Here is a 23201-nt window from a genome sequence, read left to right on the forward strand (position 1 = left end):
GTGCCCTGCGGAACCGGATGATGAATGCCACTCAACTCCAGGCACATTTAAGGGAGGTGAGAGGCCCCCAAGTGTCACGTCAGACCATTCGAAACCGTTTATATCAGCGTGGTCTGCGTGCTAGACGACATGCAAGGGTACCTGACCACACCACCAGGCACAGGCATCATCGTCTTGCATGGGCCAGGGAGCATTTACGGTGGAAGAGGGACCAGTGGGCCTCAGTGCTGTTCTTTGATGAAAGTCGATTCACGTTGAGCAGAAATGATGGCCGCCAACGATGTTGGAGACGTCAAGGAGAGCGAGCGCTGTGCATCAGCCACTGTTGTCACCAGACGAGCCTTTGGTGGTGGTGGTGTTACAGTGTGGGCAGGTGTGTCTAGTCAATACAGAACTGCCCTACACTTTGTGAATGGTACAGTGACAAGCCCATACTACCTGAATAACATCATTAATCCATTCATTGTGCCCCTGCATGAACAACACAGGCCTAATTTCATCCTTATGGACGACAATGCTCCAGCTCATCGATGTTGCATCATTAGGGAACGGCTTCTGGAGACTGGGGTACCTCAAATGGAGTGGCCTGCACTTTCTCCAGACCTGAATCCCATAGAAAACCTATGGGATCAGCTGAGTCGCCGTGTAGAGGCTCGTAACTCTGTACCCCAGAACCTCAATGACCTGAGGACCACCCTTCAAGAAGAGTGGGGTGCCATGCTTCAGCAGACAATAAGTCGACTTGTGAACAGCATGAGACGTCGTTGTCAAGCTGTAATTGATGCTCAAGGGCACATGACAAGTTATTGAGACATTGACATTTGTTGTTGTGGTATACCCACCACTGTTGTTGGCTTTTGTTTCAATAAATTCTTTGAGATGAGGAAATCACCATTGCATGCTTCTACTTAAATGCCCTACTTTCATGATATAATATCACTGTGGGGTGAACTTTTTACGTTTTCCATAAATTTCACCCGAAAGCCAAATATCCCTAACTTTTTGTGAGTAGTGTATATGCAGTGAAGTGTCATGACACCCGGTGATAGTTCCGGATGTTGTCACATAGACAGGAATATCCATGTATCATTCGATCATTTCATATCCGATTTTGAATTCCAATTCAGAAGTTATGTTTTGAGTGCGGGGACCACTCCGTGCTCAAGGAGGGAACCCAGACACTCCAGCACCACACCAAGCTGGAAGAGCGTCTCTGGTCCGCCGCTAAAGGACCAAACCCGATGCGCGTGCACCACGCATCGGGTGCTGCCAGTGTGCGGCTGTGGGTATGGATACTTCATGCTGCGTCTCCTGTTTTTTTTTTCCCCAATCACACTGGAACCATGACATGGCCCTCCAGCGTTTTTGTGGCGGCGAATGTGATACAACAGGGGAAAAAAAAAAAGAGAGGCATACTCGTTCACTGGCAGTGGGAACAGCATCAGTTGCCTATCTTTCGCAGGTTCACCCACGTAAAAAAAAAACCTGCATATAGGCGCTAATTTTGGTGTGAAAACGGTATGAAAGAGACGGAGAGAGAGCTGCTTTGATTACATTTGTTTTTACAAAGTGTTTCTGTTAATTTAAAAATAAAAGTACTTATTTCTAGTGCCCTGATATACCTATAATAATATGCCTATAATATGAGACAATGCAATCTGATTTGTTTTTGATATATATAAATCTAAATCCTGAAAATAATTGAGTATAGTTGTCTGCTTTGAATTGTAGTGCAGTATAAGTCTCCCAAACTGAATATACTTAAATACAGAAAAATAAAATACATGTAAGTACTGTAACAAAGTACTTGGAGGTGTTTCAGATTTGTGTGCAGATGGATGTGTGCATTAGGACATGTCGTGGGGGCATTGATGAGTGGCGTTTGTGCGGCAGAAAAGCGTTGGCTTTTGTTATTGTGGTTCTTTTTTCTTTCATTTTTTCCCAAGACTTGATGTATGGCATCAATAAAATCTCCTTTCAGTGCCATAAAAACCTGCCCATCATCTGTTAGGAGTCACAGTGATGTATTACTTGGAAAGACCTCAAAGCTGTGATCACAACGCGTTTAATTAGTTGTGTTTTGTGTTTTCACCGTCCTCTTTCCAGTGACGATGGCCTGAGGTAACTAGGGATACTGGAAGAATAGCTTAATCCCCTTAGATGTGTATTAGGTACATTTGTGCTTATTTTTCTGATTAGACTGTATTGGTATTACCAAGTCTAGACTTGTGATGTTAGTAACACTGTCCCTTAATCCGAGTGTTTATACTCCCAAACACATTTTTACATATAGAAATGAATTTTACTTAATTCCAATCTCAGAACCACAGGTGCTATCTGTCTATAGACGGTAGACTCTGCGGACAATGGCCAACATTTATGGGCTTCCGGCGTAGCCAGCTGATATCCTGGCCAAGACTGCCTCTTCCATGCGCCCGTCATTGTTTACAGTCCGTGTGGAGAGCAAAAGGGGTGGAATGCAATGGTCAAAATGTAATTTTTTTTTTTTTAACTACTTACTACTTGTGAAACAATCTGATCGTAGACGTTGTCTCTGACCTCCCCACTCCATTTTCGCGTCTCAAGTTGGTAATCAGACTTAATAATGACGGGCGCTCGGAAGAGGCGGTCTTGACCCGGATATCCGCTAACTACACCAGAACCCCAGAAATATTGGCTGTTGCTCCCAGAGTGGCTTAATTCCAACACTATATCTGTGTTCATGACGCTGTATTTCAAAGTTGGACCTCATAGATCACAGGGATGAAAGGCATTTTTGAACATTGAACCTGAGCAAAAACCATCACTTTTTAGAGATTAAATCCATTTTCTTAATGGAAAGTCTCTCAAACACTGGCCCTCATTCTACTCACATGTTTTAATCCAATTAAAATACAATATTGTAGATCTAATAGTAATATGTGTTGTTCTAAACATATTGTATATTGGTCTTTTTTGAGCAGGGATTCTCTGTGCTTTTGTGGTGGTTTTCACTGACAATTTATTGTTGTATTATCTGCCCCGCTGTTTCACATTTGAACCCTATTAATGTGTAACCTTCACCTGATGACTTGATTTATCTGGTTGAATATTGAAGTTTTACAAGTGCCAGGATATGAGCTGAGTGTTGGATCAGTCTCTGTGTATCCCTAATTTAAATGCGTATTTGAAGTGTGAAAAATTAAACCTTTGTTTTTTTGCGTTGCTCCCCTCAGCCAAAGCGAGCGTGAGGAGTTTGAGACTGAGTACAAGCAGAAGTATGAGAGGGAGCGAACTCTTCTTACAGAGGAAAACAAGAAGCTATCCAGCGAATTGGATAAGGTGAGATGCCTAGTACACTCCCTCTTTTTTCTATACCCCTGTTGTCCTGACACACACACACACACACACACACACACACACACACACACACACACACACACACACACACACACACACACACACACACACACACACACACACACACACACACACACCCCAGTCTGACCTGAGGTAACCCGTCTTAGTCTTTTCGTTATTCTTTCATCACCCTCCTCTTCCTCCAGTTCCTCAAGTCCAATGTCATCACTGCTGTATCGCTGGTAAAAACACTGCGGCCTCCTACTCACTCTGATGGAATAAATTTCTGGATGTCAAACTATTTTCTTTGGAAGTTGAAGGAGAGTGGGTACGGTGGGAGTGGGAAGGTGGAAGCACAGCACTCCCAAGTCAAATAAAGTCTTTGGAAGTAGTTCAGTAATATTCAGACGTATGGGGAGAAAAGAAGTACAGAGGCGCTTGTTGTCTTTATGTTCTGCCGGTGGAAGTACAAAGGGGTGATTTCTTGATTAAACGTGGAGTGCATGTGGACATGAGGGGTGGGGAGTTCAAAGATGGCTCATGCCAGTCTTATTATTGGACCTATCATTCTGTTATTTCACCGACTGAAAAAGTGTTTTCAGTCGGTGAAACAGCCTGAACAGATTAAATCTGTCTGCACACCAGTCTTTCACACAGTACAGTCTTGTATAATGGTGCTTAAATGTGTTTCTAACATATAAAATGTCCTTTTTATTACTGGAAAAGTATGTGGCAACTGTTGCCCCCCCCTTTTGCATAGTGCAAGCAACGGCTTGCATCCTTGCACTTACGACCAGATCACAGCCGTGCGGATGTACAGTCTGACAGAACTGCCTCTGGTGGGATGTTGCTCCACTATTCAACAAGGATCGATAAAGTTGTGTATTATACAGCTTCAGCCCAAACCTCCCAAACTTCATAAGATATACCGTATTTTCGCGACTATAAGGCGCATATAAACGTCTTTATTTTTCCTCAAAATGTGCGGCGCGCCCTATAGTGCGGTGCGACCTATGTGTGTTGTTACTGCGGACGTTGTTGAGACCACCATGAGAACGTTAAAGGGGGAAGTGTGGGCGTGGATTGTGTATAAAAGAACAGGTATGTGCTTTATGCAGAACATTGTTGTCTTAACAACCCTTAAAATGGCAAAGAGACACGCCTATGAAGCACAGTTTAAACTGAAGACTATCAGCTACGCAGAGGAACATGGAAATCGAGCAGCCGCGAGGGAATTCAAGATTAATGAATCGATGGTTCGCAAGTGGAGGAAGATGGAAAACGAACTCCGACAGGTGAAGAAGACGCAGCTGAGTTTCCGCGGACATAAGGCGAGGTGGCCCGAGTTGGAGGAAAGACTCGAGCGGTGGATCATCGAGCAAAGAACGAGTGGGGCGAGCGTTTCGACGGTCACTGAAAAGCTGGCGAGCTTCCACTCCTACTGCAGCAAACACATCGCCGACAAACGCATCCAGCCAAGCCACATCACCAACATGGACGAGGTGCCGCTCACTTTCGACATCCCGGTGAATCACACGGTGGAGAAGAAGGGGACCAGCACGGTAGCGATACGCACAACGGGGTATGAAAAGGCGTCGTTTACTGTTGTGCTTGGCTGCCACGCAAATGGACAGAAACTGCCGCCTATGGTGATTTTTAAGAGAAAGACTTTGCCTAAAGAGACTTTTCCAGCTGGAGTCGTTATTAAGGCAAATGAAAAGGGCTGGATGGATGAGGAGATGATGAAAGAGTGGCTGAGGGAGGTGTATGTAAGGAGACCAGGTGGTTTTTTCCACGCATCACCATCGCTGTTAATCTGTGACTCCATGCGTGCCCATCTCACAGCCGATGTGAAAAACAAGGTGAAACAAATGAACGCTGTGCTTGCTGTTATTCCGGGAGGTCTGACAAAGGAACTTCAACCGCTCGACATCGGTGTGAACCGGCCGTTCAAAGTAAGGCTGCGAGCGGCGTGGGAGCGATGGATGACCGACGGAGACCACAGTTTCACGAAAAGTGGAAGGCAGCGCCGGGCAAGTTACGCCACAGTTTGCGGATGGATTGTAGATGCTTGGGCTAACGTGTCTGCTGGCACTGTTGTTCGAGCTTTCGCAAAAGCCGGCATCATTTCCGAGGAGCCGCACGGCACGGAAAGTGACTCTGACAGCGAAGAAGGGGAAACTGGCATGTCTGATTTAGCGCAGCTGTTTAATTCAGAAACAGAGGATGATGACTTTGATGGGTTTGATTAATACTTTGTAATAAATACATGAATAAAGCACAAACATACTCAGTTTTGCTCCCGCTCTATTTTTAAATACGCAGTAGAGGTATTTAAACGTAGTAGAGGATATGTACCGGTATATAAAACCCGCTCCCTATAATCCGGTGCGCCTTATGTGTGTGTTAAATACAGGTAATGGCACACATAACTGAGACTGCGCCTTTTAGTACGGTGCGCCTTATGGTCGTGAAAATACGGTACCTGTATATGTGAGTTCCGGGAACCTGCTGAAATGTACCTGCCACCGCGAAACTGGATAACTTGCTGTACTGCTGTGTTGCGTAAGCAGTGGGTTCGTAATACAACTAAGACAGAACTCAACTGAAGCAAACTGAAGAAATTAACCAGAAAATAAATATATTGCTCCATCCAAAATCGTATACTACATCAACAAATGCGCACTTTAGTGAGTAAAGACAACAATGTCTTCTCGAACATACAGTACCTTTTAGTCTAGATGTTTTATGTCATCCTGGTACTTATCATGCTCTTTGATGCACACTATGGTTTTGAACATTTACGAAAATCACTCGCATACTAACCTGGGGTACTAAATAATATGCGAGTATTCTATTTCGGGCGGAAAACAACTCTGCTGTTCTGCTTTGATTAACTGCGGTGTTACCAACCATGTGATTTTTCGAGGAGGAAGTCTTGGAACTAATGAGGGAGGTTTGGACACCAAAATTCAAAACTTTGATTCCTTTTGTTTGCTTTTTGCTCCACACCGATCCTCAAGAAGTTGTCTCAAAGGGTATGTTTGCCACCTTTTAAAAGTTAGGCACTATCCTGGCGTGGAAAAGGGCAATGTGGCAGATCTTCCCACGTGTCACTATCAAACTTGTCAAAAATGTATATTTAATATGTGCGGGACAAAATAAATTTTTGATTTATCTGAAACTGTTAAATTGTCTGCGGGTATAAATCAAACACACCCTGTCTGGTCCTGATATCCCCCACATTGACTTATACAACCAGATGTCTGACTGTTTATTTTATGGGGTCACACAGCTGTCATGTCAACCCCTGACACTATGAACCAATTCAAAAGTGGAAGATTCAAAAGCAAATGCTGTTACAGTTATTCATACAGTAACACCCCCTGGAATCATCACTTATAGTCGACTGTTTTCAAAGATAACTTCACAAAGCTGCTGATTAACTGAACTTGACTTCTTCCTAATGCATGAGTTAAAAACATACTTAAACATCAGTGTTTTAGCATTTACTAGAAACTGTGTCTGCTATGCATCACCCCTGACCAAAATCCACAACAGACCACAATTGTTTAGATATATTTGAATGTGTTTTTCTCGCCTTATGGGCATTATATTCCCTCCAAAATCAACTTACAGCAACTTGGGACTTGCTTGAGACTAGTAATCCATCAGCAGTTGAAAGTGATTAAACGTCTGCCAGAATACGAGTTACATTCAAACTTCCATAATGTCTTCATGGCAACACAACTGTTATCCTAAGAAGCAAAGTGCGCTTGCATAGGTTCATCTCCTAAAAAATGTAATGAAAATAAAGTGGAAATTGAGTAACTACCTTCATATCTCGAAAAAAAAAACTGATATCCTTCGGAAATAAAGGTGAACGGCAAATATGCTAAAACAAGCATAAACGGTGATCTTTAATTTTGCTTAAGTTAGCAGCTAAATGTAGTTTACATCATCAGTGTCATGACTCATATTGTAAATTCTGCGTGTGTGTGTGTTCAGCTAACAGGCATGTTTGAGAAGATGAGCGGCAGTAACCGGCAGCTGGAGGAGGAGATGAGGGAGCTAGCTGACAAGAAGGAGAGCGTCGCTCACTGGGAGGCTCAGATCACAGAAATCATCCAGTGGTGAGAAGTGTGTGTGTGTGTGTGTGTGTGTGTGTGTGTGTGTGTGTGTGTGTGTGTGTGTGTGTGTGTGTGTGCGCGCGCGCATTCATGCTCTGAAGCTGATGATAGCAGAGATTAATGTGTTGTTTTTAGATTAGGGCCAGTGGTGCATTAAAAGACCCTTGAGGTATAAAATATAGAAACGCAAAACAGCAGATACAGAGTCACCGGTTAAAATCCCAGAGTGTCCTGCGAATGCTGCTGATCTGCTTTCAATGGGACTTTTCAGCTCCCAGATGTACACTGTGTGCACAATTATTAGACTAGTTGTATTTTTGAGGATTCATTTTATTATTGAACAACTACAGTGCTCTCGGTCAATCCAAAATGTTAATAAACCTCAAACCTGAATATTTAAGAAAGTAAAAGTGAGGTTTTGCCTCTCTTAGGAGAATATCTATGTGTGCACAATTATTGGTCAACTATTAGTGTGTAGAATTATTATGCAACTAAATAAAAAACAAGAATTTTCCCATCTCACTTGTTTATTTTCATCTGTTAAAGTGACAATAATAAACAAACAACTCAAAATTTACAAATAAAAATTTCTGACATTTAAAAAAAAAAAAAAAAAAAAATTGTTGTGACCAATATAGCTACCCTTCTTCTCAATAACAGTCAAAAGCCTTCCATTCATGGAGTCTGTCAGTTTCTTTATCTGTTGACTTTTTGTGCAACAGCAACCACAGCCTCCCAGACACTGTTCAAGAGAGGTGTACTGTTTTCCTTCACCCTAAATCTCACGTTTAAGAAGGGCCCAGAAGTTCTCAATAGGGTTTAGGTCAGGTGAGGAAGGGGGCCATGTCATTATTCTTTCATCTTTAAGGCCTTTACTGACTAGCCACGCAGTGGAGTACTTCGATTCCTTGTAGCTTCACGTTTGATTCTTCTCAAATCTTTGGCAGTTAATTTGCGTCTTTTTTCTCAACACGTTTCTTGCGACCCTGTAGACTATTTGCAACAAAATGTTTGATGGTTCTGTGATCACGCCCCAATATCTTAGTAATTTCAAGAGTGCTGCATCCCTCTGAAAGACTTTTTACAATTTTTGACTTTTCAGAGTCAATTAAATCTTTTTGTTGGCCCATTCTGCCTGAGGCGAAGAAGCTGCCTAATAATTATGCACACCTTGTTATAGGGTGTTGATCTCCTGAGGCCACACTCTCCCTCATTACGCAAGTACACATCACCTGATATGCTTAAATCCAATAAGCATTCAAGTTTATACAGCTTGGAGTTGGAAAATATGCATAAAAATGATTATATGGTCAAAATACTCACGCCTAATAATTGTGCACACAGTGTAGAAGGAGATTTTTCTGTTTTGTGATTCTGTTAAAGTGTGTAAATTGTGAAGTAGGCTGGAAAAATAAAACATTGTGTGTTTAACCATATGTTATTGAGAAATTAAAGGTTAATTGAACCAAAAGCATTTTGTTTTACATCCGTGTTTTAACTTTTAGTGGTGTGTGTGTGTGTGTGTGTGTGTGTGTGTGTGTGTGTGTGTGTGTGTGTGTGTGTGTGTGTGTGTGTGTGTGTGTGTGTGTGTGTGTGTGTGTGTGTGTGTGTTTGTTTGTTTGTTTGTTTGTTTGTTTGTTTCAGGGTGAGTGATGAGAAGGATGCTCGTGGTTACTTGCAGGCCCTGGCCACCAAGATGACTGAAGAGCTGGAAGGACTGAGGAACACTAGTCTGGGAGCCCGAGCCACGGTGAGACAGGCATGCACGTGCACACACAGTCAAAAGCAAGAAATAATTGCAGACACACAGTTTGCACACCTTGTATGCAATGTATTTTACCCCTCTCTTTGTGTGTGTCTGTGTGTGTTCCAGGACATGCCCTGGAAGATGCGTCGCTTCGCCAAGCTGGACATGTCGGCCCGTCTGGAGCTGCAGTCGGCTCTGGACGCCGAGATCCGAGCCAAGCAGAGCATCCAGGACGAACTGAACAAGGTCAAGGCCAGCAACATCTCCACGGAGTGGTACGCAGCTCCCTCATCTTACAGGAAGCAGAATAACGTATTCAATCACTATGATTATTATTATTATTATTTCTCAGCATTGGAAAAGGAGAATAGGATAGAAATTAAAATTCCCAAGTTGTTGCTCTAAAAAGTAGCAGTAGTAGTCAGAAGAAAACATTCACTTTTTTGCCAGAAATGTTGCTTGTTGAAGAAGAGTTTTGCGCACATTACTTCCCCATCCAGTAAACTACAGGATGTGGAGGGCAGGAACCAGGACCTGCTCGCTGAGATTGATCGGCTGAAGAAGGAGACGGAGGAACTGCGGCTTCGCAGGGGTGAGTACTTTAAATGCACAATGTCATTTCTGCCACAAGGGGTCCCTCAATCAAAACAATAACAAAAAACACAGTTTGACATTGTGAAGTAGCATGGTATCATGGGAGTTGTCTTTGAAATTAAACGAGCAATGGCAAATGGCAATAAATAATCGTGCTCCATCAAACAATAGTTACAGAGGTAGAGTAATACTAGAGCAATGCAAATAATAGTCCAATACAGTGTCTAGCTAACGTTAGCTACTTCGTCGAGTCCCTTTCTCACTCCCTGAAGTATCATCCGGTCTTTCTCGTGTTTCCCCGGAACGTATAGCAAATAGAGGGATAAAGGGCATATGACGCCATCGACAGACGAACTAATGAAAAGGACCGTTGCCTATATTATTATTATGGATTTCTCTGGGTTTGAAAATTTTTGGAAACGTTTGCTGATAATCTAAGTACACAACTTAACAAAATATATAACATAAGCCTAGTCGTTTTAAGACATTTTAACGCAGAAAAGTTACATATTACACCTTTAATATGACCGTTGACCTGAAAATCATAGTTTAAAATGTTGGGAAGGTCGGAGCCGACCGCAGCTCACCCAACTACGAACCAAACTTCATGAAAGTTGGTTGGTAGCAGGGGAGCCGCATTCGACACCCCCCAGCGCACACTGCATTTGTTTACTGGCGGATGTTGACCAGCATTTCAAAACCATTACAACTGCAGGCAGATGGATTTATCTCCTTTTTTTTAATATATATATTTAATTTCAAATAAAAGTTAAAAGTCAAGAGCTGAAATAAATTAAGTCTATAGAATAGCAGCCAGAGAAAGTAAGTGTTTTACTTGATACACTAAATACATTCCTTTTCAGAAATGTATATTTATTTATTTTGTGTTAAGAAATTGCTGAATGTTTTCTTTCATTTTATTTTTATTCTTTGAGTGTTTTGAAATGAAAAATGATTTGATCTCCATCTTTGGTTGCATAAACAGGGAAGTGAATCATCTTTTTTCCTGCCCTGGCTTCTACATTTGGAAATATTCTAACTCTGTCCCTCTAGCTTTGGGATACCCGAGAAACCGTCCTGTCATCAACATAATTTGATAAATCTTTGGATTAAAGCAGACATTTTTATTGTTACACTTCAGGTGTCAAGCACCAGGATTCTCAGAATTCCTTCTTGGCCTTCCTCAACGCCCCCACCTCCACCCTCGACCAGTTTGATGTAAGTAGCCTGCAGTTAACTCATCAACTACCAGAGTTTTGTATTTTCATCTGATGTTATCTTGCTCTTTAGTCTGGTAATCTTGAAATCATCCTTGATCTCATTCCTGTTAAAGAGACTTTAGCTGAATTAGTTCCTGGTTAATTGCGCTCATTTCTTTAAAGTGTTTGATTTTTTCCCCAATCTTTCACAACCTCTGATCCAGTTTGGAATAACGTCGCCACGTGTTGTTTTCGCCATGTAATTTTGCTATGCTGATCGCTTGAATCACTTTGCTCTTGTTTATTTTCATTATGTTATTATTTCCCTTTTTTTGTTTGTTTTTGTTTTTCCTTTGCTTTCGTACTCTGGTACGTCAGGACTCGTACTCCTCATCCTCATCCTCTTTAATTGAGTTTTGGGAAGACGTAAGTTTCTCTTTGGAGAGGAAGGGGTCTAAATGTGTTTGACAATAGCTGTAGGCAGCCTGTGAACATGTAGACTGTGTGTGTGAGAATGTGTGAGAGAGAGAGATTATTGGTTACTCGGAGCAGCGGTTGCTCTTGCCTTGTATGTGAGTCCCAGCACATTCTTATCCTTGTAGGCTCAACCCCATTCTTATCCTTGTAGGCTCAACCACCAGCCCCCCAGATCCATCATTAGCCTACCATGTAGCCTAGCATACAGGTTCCCAAACTTTTTCCATGGCATGGTCCCCTTGGGAGGCTTAAGTGCTGGCGCAGGACGCCCCTACCCACCTCCCCAAAAATGTGTACTCACTTTATAATCATGGTATAGACCCACAATAAATGGCTCCTGTAATACATTGCCATGTGCTTTGAGGTTTAACTTGAACATTGCAGATAAAAGGCACTAATCCCACAACAAAAAAATCCACCATCATTAGTGAGGTTGAGTAGATATATTTTGTAAATATATATATATTTAAACATGTGAAATTAATATTAAATCTTATATTATTTATTAATACAATGACAAATCAATTTTAAAGAATTTGCTGGCAACCCTCTGGAATTCAAGGACCCCAAGGGGGCTGCGGAGCCCAGTTTGTGAACCCCTGGCTTAGTGGTCTCTGAATGGCTCTTTTCTGGTTGTTCAGTGCGAGGCATTGGCTTCCCGTCAACAGACACCGAAAAGTATTATTCATTCATTCATCTGCAGACTGTCAGAAGCAGTTCCAGAGAAGTTGCCGTGTTCCTTATTTAGATTTTCCTATCTGTACTCTCTCCATCTTCACAACCTCCATTACTCTAGAGCTCTAGTTGTCAGAGTAAGGCTTTCCTGGGGACTCCAGGTCCCCAGGAAAAGGACAAGTAGTTTAGTTTTTGAGTTTGTACATCTTGGCTTCAATCCCAGATAAGCGATGAAAAAAACAATTGAATAATAGAAACAGTTCCCATCATTTACCATCATTTCCTTACGTAGAGTCTGTAAAAGTACACGAACATTCAAAAATTCAGTTAACCATAATTCCTTGATGTTATGTTTTTGCTCAGAAAACCAGAGGAAAACATAATTTTTTTTTTATTAAATGGGGTTTGTGGATCCACTTAAGAAGAAAGAAAGAACAAAAGAATCCTTGATCCAATCTGTCCAGACTTGATCCTTCAGTTCCGTCTTTGTAGTTGCAGCACCAAACCTGTTGCCATCTCCATGTGTTTTCCCCGTCCCTCTGTCTGTTTCAATGTTGTTTTTAGCTCTGTTTGTCTGACAGCCTTTCTAACATTCACACATCTATCTCTCTGTCTTCTGCCACTCTGCCATCTCCTCCGTCCCACTGAAGCGCTCGCCATCCGTCGGCCCGGCTAGCAAAGGCAGACGTGTAAGCTCCACCACTGTGCCCTGTGCCCGCTGTCGTCCGGTCTGGTTTTGTACTCGTAGGGGGAGGGTGACTCTGGGTTCAGAAAGTAAAAGTCCGGCCATGTCCAGCTGATTTCACGCCGTTGCTTGTTTCCCCAAAATACTGAGGAGGCCTTTTAGCTGTTGCTGTCTGAACCTTGAACTTCTGGTCCATGTCGCATGGGTATTTTGTGTGTGTGTGTGTCTGTGTGTCTGTGTGTCTGTGTGTGTGTGTGTCTGTCTGTTGGTAACTTCTCTGTTCTGCATGCCGGGAAAACATGAGACTTTTGGGTCATCGATAGCTGCACAACACAAGATTTCCATTCTTTGTAGCACTTTTGAGTACATGAGGTGTTGGTGCATGTGCTTCGGTGCACCCCATCACCGGTGTCTCTTGTCTTTGTTTGCTTGAACCGTTCTATGTGATTGGCTGAGCACGGCCCGAGGTGTGTGCTAGCGGTGTGTGAGAGTCCCCTGGTTGTCAGTGGATTGTGAGAGTTTGGTGTTGCTGTACAGTGTAGTTGTGATTCAGTTTTCCCTGCAGTCCCCACAGGTCAGTAGCGTTATGGTCACCTATCACAAATTCTACTCCTCTCTGAGCTTGGAGGGTGCATCTGTATCTCCTGGTGTGACGTCTTCAGCGAGCATTTTCCTCTAACAACAATTTCCTCTCTCTCATTCTCTTTCCCTTTGATGATCTACCACTCTTTTCTATGGTTCCTCCCTTCTTCCTCACCTCCTCCCTTTCTTCTTATTCTCCTTTTCCTCCTCCTCTTCCTCCTCCTCCTCAGGTGGACTCTGTGGATAACTTCACCCCCTCCAACACTCCTTCGCGGGAAGAGGACTCTAAGTCCCACCTCAAGTCTCGCTCCCGTTCACCATCCATGGCTAGCGATATGGAGCCCATAGAGGTCAGATCAGCCTTTTGCTTTTGTCATGGCAGTGAATCTCAAAATGAGCTGGCTAATTGAATTATTTTACCATTATTTCACTGCATGCAAAGCGAAAAAGTTTACCTGGCAAATGTTATATTTATACTCACAAAATCCAGAAGGAAAAAAATAACAATTTCACAACCAATTTCTCAAATTGCTTCCTATTAAAAGATCAGTTTTAATTATTTTTTATTGTTATCTATGATTCACATTCAATCAGTAAAAAACATAAAATAAAGAACAAAACACAACAAAAAACATGTGCCCTGTAAAACCTGTGGATGTCTCTGTCTGACCTGACATCTCAAATGGTATGGAAGGAATTCTGTGTCATAATTCACAAATAAATGTAAATAATCCACAAATACAATTTTTGAACGTTGAGACAGAATATTGATTTGAAATTATTTTATATCAAGTAGGTCTTCGGTTCTTGATAACTCAGTCACTCAGTAAAAATTTGTTCGGTTTAATGTCCACACAATGACGTACACTATTCACACTACAAATAAAAGAATCTAATATATTTACTGGTATTAATATGAAATATACATATATTGTTTGGGTAACTGTAAGGTGTGAACTTGGTATGTATATATCCTGATAGATCACAGACACACTGTCACAAATAAAATAAGTGACCGGTGAATCAACCATTTGCGTGTGTGTGTAACTGTTTGAAAGTTTTAAGTGATAGAAACAAAGGAAATTGATTTGCTGATTGTAGCATTTATTTGTGGATTGAGAAATATATTTATCTTTTTGTGCTTTTGCATTCAAAAATTATAATAGACTTGTGGATTTAATTACATTTATTTGTGAATTGTGACCAATACTTCCTTCCATAATACAGAGTTGGAATCAATTGGCAATGTAATTTCAAGCATTACAAGCATCAGCCCCCATAGCTGAAAAAGACAAGGTTTTGTTGTTTTTTTCTTCCCCCCTTATTCCCAAAACTCAACCTTTGACCTCTCTCCCAGAGGGATTCTTGTCTGAACTTGCCTTTCTTGGGGAAGCTTTCTTCTGGGTGGCTGCTAATCACCAGCAGACATTTGGAAAACACACTACTACACTGATTACACAAACATTTCTCAGTGCTTAATAATGCATCTGTGCCTTTCCATCATGCAGTTGATAGACCACCCTCCTCGCCCAGTGCAGACACCCACCATGCGCTCTGGAGGATATGGCAGCATTGGCCGCTCTTCACCCAAAGTAAGACATTTGTCATTAAAATGTAAAAAACAATGTTTTATCAATGTTCAAGGCCTTTAATTGTATTACAAACTAAGCAAAAACAAAATTGTTTTCACTTGTTTTCCCTTAATAATCAAAACAACATTTTCCATTCCATATTCATACACAATAGAATTATATATGAGATAGAATGCTATCCCTTCTTTCAGCTGTTTCAGACAGAAAAAAATGCATGATGCTTAAAGTTATACAATTAAAATTATGCCTTTTAATAAGAATTCTCACCATAGTGCTCAAATGAGAGACATTCTGCTTTTTCCTTATTTCGCTGTTTTTCTTAAGTTCCTCTCCTTTGTCCTCTCTCCTCCCGAATGAGTCTTTCCAACATGCCTTCCTTCCGCAGCCTAAAGCTCACCAGTTTGTGGTCAAGTCCTTCAGTACTCCAACCAAGTGCAACCAGTGCACGTCCCTGATGGTGGGACTGATACGCCAGGGCTGTACCTGTGAAGGTAAGTGGAAGAGGATGAGGGGGAAGGATGCTGAGATAAATGGGCCTTGAGATGATCAGAAGTAATTGAGTGGTTGAATTTGGGTGAATTGAATAATTAAATTCTCTCTCTTTCCTAGTGTGTAACTTCTCCTGCCACGTAACGTGCGCAGACAAGGCCCCCGCAGTGTGTCCTGTCCCCCAGGACCAGACCAAGGGCCCGCTAGGCATAGACCCACAGAGGGGCATCGGCACGGCATACGAGGGCCATGTCAGGGTGAGTGGCGTTGAAGTAGCACTGAGCTCCTACAACTATTTCTGCATTAAACTCCAATACAGAAGCTTGCATGGGTAAACCGACCATTTCTAAGATGTAAGAAATGATTGATAATAAATGGTTTGTCGATGGAAATCATGATTTGAAAATATTTAATTTGGCAACTCAATTAAAATCTCCTGTGGGTTTTATGAAATTCTATAATGGATATTTGTACTTTCTTGAGGGGTCAATACTGGCCTTAGATAGAAAACCATGAAAACCACAAGACCATTTCTGTTTTTGTTATTTTACCTGTGCTGTCAGCATGCTGGGCATACAACACAGAGTATTGGTATGTCATTGCATCTACAACAGAGTTAGTCTGCAAGTGGAGTTCAACTTCTCAACCTGAAATGCAACTCTTTATTAATTCTTAAATCTTCAAGAACTGCTGCAATAACTATATCCTGGGGATGACCATTTCACACCCGACATGACATATGGATCAAAACAATATTCTATATTGTTTATTTTGGCGTTCTAGGTGCCCAAGCCCACGGGGGTGAAGAAGGGATGGCAGAGAGCGATGGCAGTGGTGTGCGACTTCAAGTTGTTCCTGTACGAACTGGGAGAGGGAAAGGTGATGCAGCCCAGCGTGGTGGTCAGCCAAGTCATAGACATGCGGTGAGTCTTCTTACATAGACGCCATCGCATCACAGGCTCCGTGTTCTTTTATCTCTGATCGTTGGTCCGGTTCTGTGATTCAGGGACGAGGAGTTTTCGGTCAGCTTCGTCTTGGCCTCCGATGTCATCCACGCCAGCAGGAAGGACATTACCTGCATATTCAGAGTGAGTCGCCCTTCAGAGACGCACAGCGACCGTCACACAGATCCACAGTTCAGTCCTGACATGTGACCTATGACCCTCCTCCCCCAAAGGTGACCGCGTCCCAGCTGTCCCCCTCCAGCAGCCACAAGCCCTCCATCCTGATCCTGGCCGACACCGACCAGGAGAGGAACAAGTGGGTGGGGTTGCTCAACGAGCTGCACCGGATCCTCAAGAAGAACAAGCTGAAGGAGCGCTTCGTCTACATGCCCAAGGAGGCATATGACAGCACGCTGCCCCTCATCAAGACTACGCAGTCGGCGGCCATCATAGGTAGGCAAAACAAGGATGCACTCGCCTCTCTTTCTGCTGGATTGAGTATTGATGTTGTTACTGAGGGTACATGATTTGTAAAAATAAATGTATCTATGTCATGAATCTTTAAACATTACAAAATATATAGTAGTGTAATATATACAGTACGCTTGGTAAAGTGCAACATATAAGAAAAATAACTTTCAAAAAGCGAGCTGTATAGACAGCGGCCTGTCGGGCTTAAGTTGATCCCGCACCAGGACTAAGCGTCTGCGTTGTTATTATTTTTTTGTTTCTTTTTAAAGTTGTTTTTAAAACTATCAAATTATCAACATTCATTATTGTTATTAACATTAAAATGGGTAAAATCTGCTCTCTCTCTCTCTCTCGCTCTCTCTCTCTCTCTGACTCTCTCTGACTCTCTCTCGTACACACACATTGACAACTTTGTGAATAGCCTCTCCTTTGCGGGATGTTTTAAACATCCCATTGGGTTGGGTACCGAAACCCGGTACCACTATGCCAAAGGTTTCTATACGATCAGCATCTAATGGACCAAATTGCAACGGAATTTTTTTTTAACAAAGAAAAATAAGAAGTATAAAAAAAAAATAGCTCCCGATCTATTCATCTGTCATTCCGATCAAGCATTAAAACCCTCGAAAATGTTGTGGTTTTTATTTTAGATTGTATTTTATTTCACTGATTTCCTCATTGATCAAAAAAAAAAGCACCGTGCATAAAGGGGACACTTGGCATCACCCCCATGTAATAATCATGTCAAAGATTACCTACTCTTGAGTACACAACTGGATGTCCTGCTTATAATATGCTCTGGTTCAAAAGGTTATTGCTTGTTAAAATCACTGCATTACAACAGTTTATTCCCCCTTTCAATCATTCTCTCCCAAATAAATTGTTTTCTTCAGTTCTGCTCCCAGTTTGTAGCCATACTCGATCCAGACTAACATTCCTTCTGTATGTCGTTATTTTATGGCTTCTTTTTAGATTCACAGACAAGTGATTAGATGCGGTGACCGCTCAGTTTAGATCCACGCTATGAAAACAGAGTTCACTAGATTGGAACTCTATAACAGAATTTCCCTTCATCTATTGGGCGGGGTTTAAAAAAATCAATATTCCCATACATATCAAAAAAGGGTGCTCTGATCAGGGTTTTTGGGGTTGGATACCGATCACTCGAAGCACTCTCAGCCGATAGTGATCACCCATCACAAGGTCTCTTTGAAGCTTTGTATTTATCATGCAGCATTATTTATTTATTTAACTATTCTTAATAACATTATATATTAAGTATTACCATTAAGAGATAAGACAGTATCATGAATTGTTTATTTATTTTTTAGGAAATATGTGCAACAAGTTCCATTCTCTCGCTCTCTTAAACATGAAGCTTGGGATTTAGACCCCGTTTACACCTGACATTAACATCTGTCTTTGGTGGCGATCACACGTGAGCAGCTCTAATGTCAGGTGTAAACACACCCAATGCGTCCTCAATGCGGTTTGAGATTCGATCTCTCTGAACACGTGAATGTAGGTACGTACTCATTCATGCCAACATCTACTGGGATTTTTAAATAGTAAAAATAAAATAGAAAATGTATATGTGGCGGTCAACATTGATATTGTGGCGAGCCGCCACAAATAAATCAATGTATAGGAAACAATGTCGTGCATTAACAGGGAAGAGAAATGGTCTTGCTTGTCTGATCAGCCTTTATACCGATCACACTATTTAGAACAAATATCGGCCAATTGCAATCAGTGGCCGATCGATTGGAGCACCCTTAATGTCAATTCCACTGTTTCTGAATCGATCGATCGAAATTGTAATACCGTTAATTTGTTTGGAAGTTATGGAAACATTTTCTGCTTGAATTGAATACCACCACATTCCAGATGATATTATCATATCGAGAGGCCCAGGCCCATCTGTCCCTAAAATAACTGACTCGCTGTTCTCTTTCTCAGATCATGAGCGTGTTGCCCTGGGCAACGAGGAAGGCTTGTACATCATCCATGTCACCAAAGATGGTAAGAACGAGAAATGCTGTTTTCTTCAAGTTCTACTCCTACTACTCTTTCTCCATCCCCGCTAACTTATCCCTCTCTTCCTCTGACCCAGAAATCATCCGTGTGGGGGACAACAAGAAGGTGCACCACATCGACCTTATCCCACAAGAGCAGTTGCTGGCTGTCATCTCAGGGAGGAACCGCCACGTGCGCCTCTTCCCCACGCAGGCACTGGACGGCCGTGAGATGGACTCGTACAAGCTGGCCGAGACCAAAGGCTGCCAGGCCGTGGTGTCCGGGCCCATCCGCAACGGCTCGCTCAGCTGCCTCTGCGTGGCCATGAAGAGGCAAATCATCTGCTACGAGGTGAGCCTGGCTGGGATTCTAACACAGGGAAAGAGGAAGCATTCAATCAAACCTTTCTTTGTTAATTATTCTTTGGTTCTGGATCTTTTAACCTCTTTTCTCCGTGTGAATCCTCTCCTCCAGGTGAACAAGAGTAAGACTCGGCATCGTCGGCTGAGGGAGATTCAGGCCCCGGGCTTGGTGCAGTGGATGGGTCTGCTCAACGAGCGCCTCTACGTGGGCTACCAGGCAGGCTTCTCCCGCTACAGGTAAACACCAACTATCCGAAAAGAAGTAGAGTTGCTCTTTTTGTCACTCAAATTATATTTATTTGTTTCATTGATATAAATGTTTTTTAGAACACAATCAGAGTCAAATCTATTGGTTGATGGAGAGATCACTTATATTCACAAAACAGTGCGAATGATGGTCACGTTATACAGGTCTAGTAGGAGCCACAGAATGTCAAAACCATGATGTAAAATTCTTGTTTGGAAAATGTCGTAATTTCTGTAAATAACAGTTTTGTTCTATTTCTCTATTATTCCCAAGTGTGCACGGAGACGTGTCCCCAGTCAGCCTCCTCCACCCGGAGGACCACACCTTGGCCTTCATCTCCCAGCAGGGCCTGGACGCTCTCTGCGCTGTGGAGATCTCCGCCAAGGAGCTGCTGCTGTGTTTCAGTGCCATCGGGGTGTACGTGGACTCCCAGGGGCGGCGGTCGCGGCAGCAGGAGCTGATGTGGCCAGCCATTCCGAACTCGGCCTGTGAGTCCAGATACCTCGGTTTTAACCTGCATGTATTCACACAGTGTGAATGTTGACGCTGCTAGCAGTTGATCCGATGAGATTTGCCTAAAGACAGTGGTAATGAGGAATGGAAATTAAGGAAGAAGTGGTAATCCATGAGATTATTTTGTCAAAAAATCTTGTATTTGATTTTTTTTTTTTTTTTTTTTTTTGAACTAGCACTTTATAAGCAAAAGCCTTTCAAGCCGTTCTTCTATGTGCCTTTCCCAGCAAGAATGCCACTTAAAATTGCATGGAACATAAAATTAATATTGGGTACCTTTTTTGATTTTTTCATGATTATATGGCAAGTACGATATAGTCATTATTTGGGAGTAATAGTCATATGATTCATATCAATCCAAATACGACACTAAGTGACATTGTCTTCTTCTCAACAGGCTACAACGCCCCCTACCTTTCAATGTACAGCGAGAACGCAGTGGACGTGTTTGATGTCAACACCATGGAATGGATTCAGACCATCCCTCTAAAGAAGGTCAGAAAGCTGTAAACTTGCTGGTTCAAATTGCCTTCATCCATTTTTTTGAGGCAATAGTTCTGCTGTCAAACTCTACGGATAATAACACCTACTTCCAGTCCTTGTTGAATGCAGTACTAATCTCCTGACTTGTCCTGTAGGTGCGGCCTCTAAACATCGACGGCTCTCTTAACCTGCTGGGACTGGAGACCGTGAGACTGATCTACTTTAGAAACAAGGTGGCTGGTAAGGAGTCCATTTGTGTTTTCCAGTGTCCTGTTTACTCCTGCCACTTGTCAAAAAAAAGTTTATATGCGGTGCTCCAGTGATAAACTGTAAATCCCATGGGCTCTGTTCTGCTGATCTTGCAGAGGGAGACGAGCTGGTCGTCCCGGAGACGTCGGACAACAGCAGGAAGCAGCTTGTCCGCAGTCTGAACAACAAGAGACGCTTCTCCTTCAGGGTGCCTGAGGAGGAGAGGCTCCAGCAGCGGAGGTTAGCTTACCCAGCGCTAGCTACACACAACTCACTTTTCGATGCAAATCAAATTTCTTAATGCAAGAAATACCAAGTTAAAGGTCAAACTTTCAATTCAAAACACATTTTAAGGAGACAACTAAAATAACATTACAATTCCAAAACCTTTCCTCCTTAGACAGAGACAAATGCATCACATTACCCACATGCAGCAATTCACTGTGATTTAGCAACAGAGTAGGATTAAAAAAAAAAAAACATGTACAGTACACCACTCCTCTGCTCACTGGCCATACTGTTCTATTTATGTATGATAAGAGACTTCTACTGGAGCTGCCAGTTGGACGCATGCATCATGTCCGCTCAATATCAACTCTCCATGCACTGGTGCACTTAGTCTGTTCTAGTCCAAAAAATGGGGCAATATAGTGTGTGTGTGTGTTTGTATTCATGTAGCAATTGGGGTCGTTATTGTTTATTTCTTTCAAGAGAGACAGCAGCTCACTCACCGTTAACATTTCTACGTATTTATAAGGTGTATATATTTTCAGGCCACGATCACGTGGCATTTTTTTGTGTCTTTGCGAAGTAGGCGGTACTGGTGCTGAAGCAGAATTTCCCCTCAGGGATTAATAAAGTCTTATCTTTTTTAGCATGCTCGGTAGCTCGCCAACTAGAAAGGAGTAAAACAAACACAAGGAAACATTATTAATCTCCTTGTGCCTCACCACTCATTGCAAACCACACTGCTCTTCATTTATGAAACAATTTATATTCTGCCTGTGCAAAATTGTATAGAACAGGATGTTTTGAGACAGCTATAATGATAGCTGGCTCTGTTTTGAACTCTCTAACAGACCACCCCCTTCAAAGGTCAACAACGCTTTGCGATTGGTCAACACAGAGGATGAAATCGTGACAACTTCACTTTGAAATTGGATTAAAAAAGATGATTGAAATGAATCCAATTTGGTGCAAAGTATCGTTGTGTAGCATCATTCTCTCCCTGTTTGATCTCATCCCAGAGAGATGCTGCGAGACCCAGAGATGAGGAACAAGCTGATCTCCAACCCCACCAACTTCAACCATGTCGCCCACATGGGACCAGGGGACGGCATCCAGATCCTCAAAGACCTGCCAATGGTACACAGACACACACACAGACACACGCGCACACACACACACACACACACACACACACACACACACACACACACACACACACACACACACACACACACACACACACACACAGACACACACACAGACACACACACACACACACACACACACACCTATTGCTGCACAAATGTGACCCACTGCAGCAAAACCCGCTATCTCGCGCATTTCTAAAATCGCTGGGAACAGCCAAAAAAGTTGAGAAAACCTTTCTAGAAGGAAAATTAGATTTTCCATTTCCTTTGTGGGTTTTTTTTTAATCGCAATATATTTTCAAACTGAGTTTGATTTATCAATAGTAGATAAATGCTAAACTGTGGAGTTAAATATTCCTGTTAGATTACATGGGGAAACACATTTCACTTACCGAGACGCTGAACAGTGCGAACACCGATCGATCATTTCCTTTAAAGCGACCAGGTGAAGATCATTCCTCCATATAGATAGAGTTCAACCTTTAAATCAGGGGTACCCAAACTTTTTCCTGTGAGGGCCACATAACTTTTCCCTTCTCTGATGGGGGCCGGGGTCAGTTTGTAACAGAAAAAGTGTGACGATCGCAGGGGTGCCTAAACGTAAACACTTATTGTTTTCCAGAAAGCCACACATAACCAAATCTTAATAACCCTTTCCGGGATCTTCACAGAAAAAAAAGTCAGGAAATAAATAATAACACTATTAATGAAATTAATAACACTATTTATGAAATAAATAATAACCAAATAACCCTCTCTGGGATCTTCACAGAAAAAAAGTCAGGAAATAAATAACGCTATTTGTGAAATAAATAATAACCAAATAACCCTCTCTGGGTTCTTCACAGAAAAAAAAGTCCATTGAACATTAACTTTCTGTTGTGCCGTGCACAATCTTAACAGGTAAAAGTTTAGCTTGGTTGTCAGAGCAGAATCTCTTACTCAAATGACTCATATGAGCAGTCTCTCAAAGTTCTTGTGTTCCTTCCTTACAATCCTTTTGTAGGTTCCAGTAGGCTTGTAGACACCGC

General features: G+C 42.2%; 1 protein-coding gene across 2 annotated transcripts in view; it reads left to right on the plus strand.

Moving 5' to 3' along the window:
- cdc42bpab (CDC42 binding protein kinase alpha (DMPK-like) b) overlaps positions 1-23201 on the plus strand; it is a 113380-nt gene that overhangs the window by 77777 nt on the left and 12402 nt on the right. Inside the window, exons 18-39 of one of the 2 annotated variants that reach the window (XM_079996627.1) lie at positions 3216-3321; positions 7348-7472; positions 9114-9219; positions 9343-9491; positions 9717-9808; positions 10952-11028; positions 12812-12850; positions 13659-13778; positions 14937-15020; positions 15406-15511; positions 15630-15766; positions 16293-16432; positions 16516-16597; positions 16687-16906; positions 18884-18946; positions 19038-19291; positions 19415-19539; positions 19823-20037; positions 20460-20557; positions 20701-20785; positions 20911-21034; positions 22042-22159. In XM_079996627.1, coding sequence (XP_079852753.1) covers positions 3216-3321; positions 7348-7472; positions 9114-9219; positions 9343-9491; positions 9717-9808; positions 10952-11028; positions 12812-12850; positions 13659-13778; positions 14937-15020; positions 15406-15511; positions 15630-15766; positions 16293-16432; positions 16516-16597; positions 16687-16906; positions 18884-18946; positions 19038-19291; positions 19415-19539; positions 19823-20037; positions 20460-20557; positions 20701-20785; positions 20911-21034; positions 22042-22159 — 2665 coding nt within the window. The remainder of the gene's footprint in view (positions 1-3215; positions 3322-7347; positions 7473-9113; positions 9220-9342; positions 9492-9716; positions 9809-10951; positions 11029-12811; positions 12851-13658; positions 13779-14936; positions 15021-15405; positions 15512-15629; positions 15767-16292; positions 16433-16515; positions 16598-16686; positions 16907-18883; positions 18947-19037; positions 19292-19414; positions 19540-19822; positions 20038-20459; positions 20558-20700; positions 20786-20910; positions 21035-22041; positions 22160-23201) is intronic. The other variant, XM_079996628.1, reaches the window with a different exon arrangement.

Source organism: Zeus faber (genome assembly GCF_960531495.2).
Source record: "Zeus faber genome assembly, chromosome: 2".
Lineage (NCBI taxonomy): Eukaryota > Metazoa > Chordata > Actinopteri > Zeiformes > Zeidae > Zeus > Zeus faber.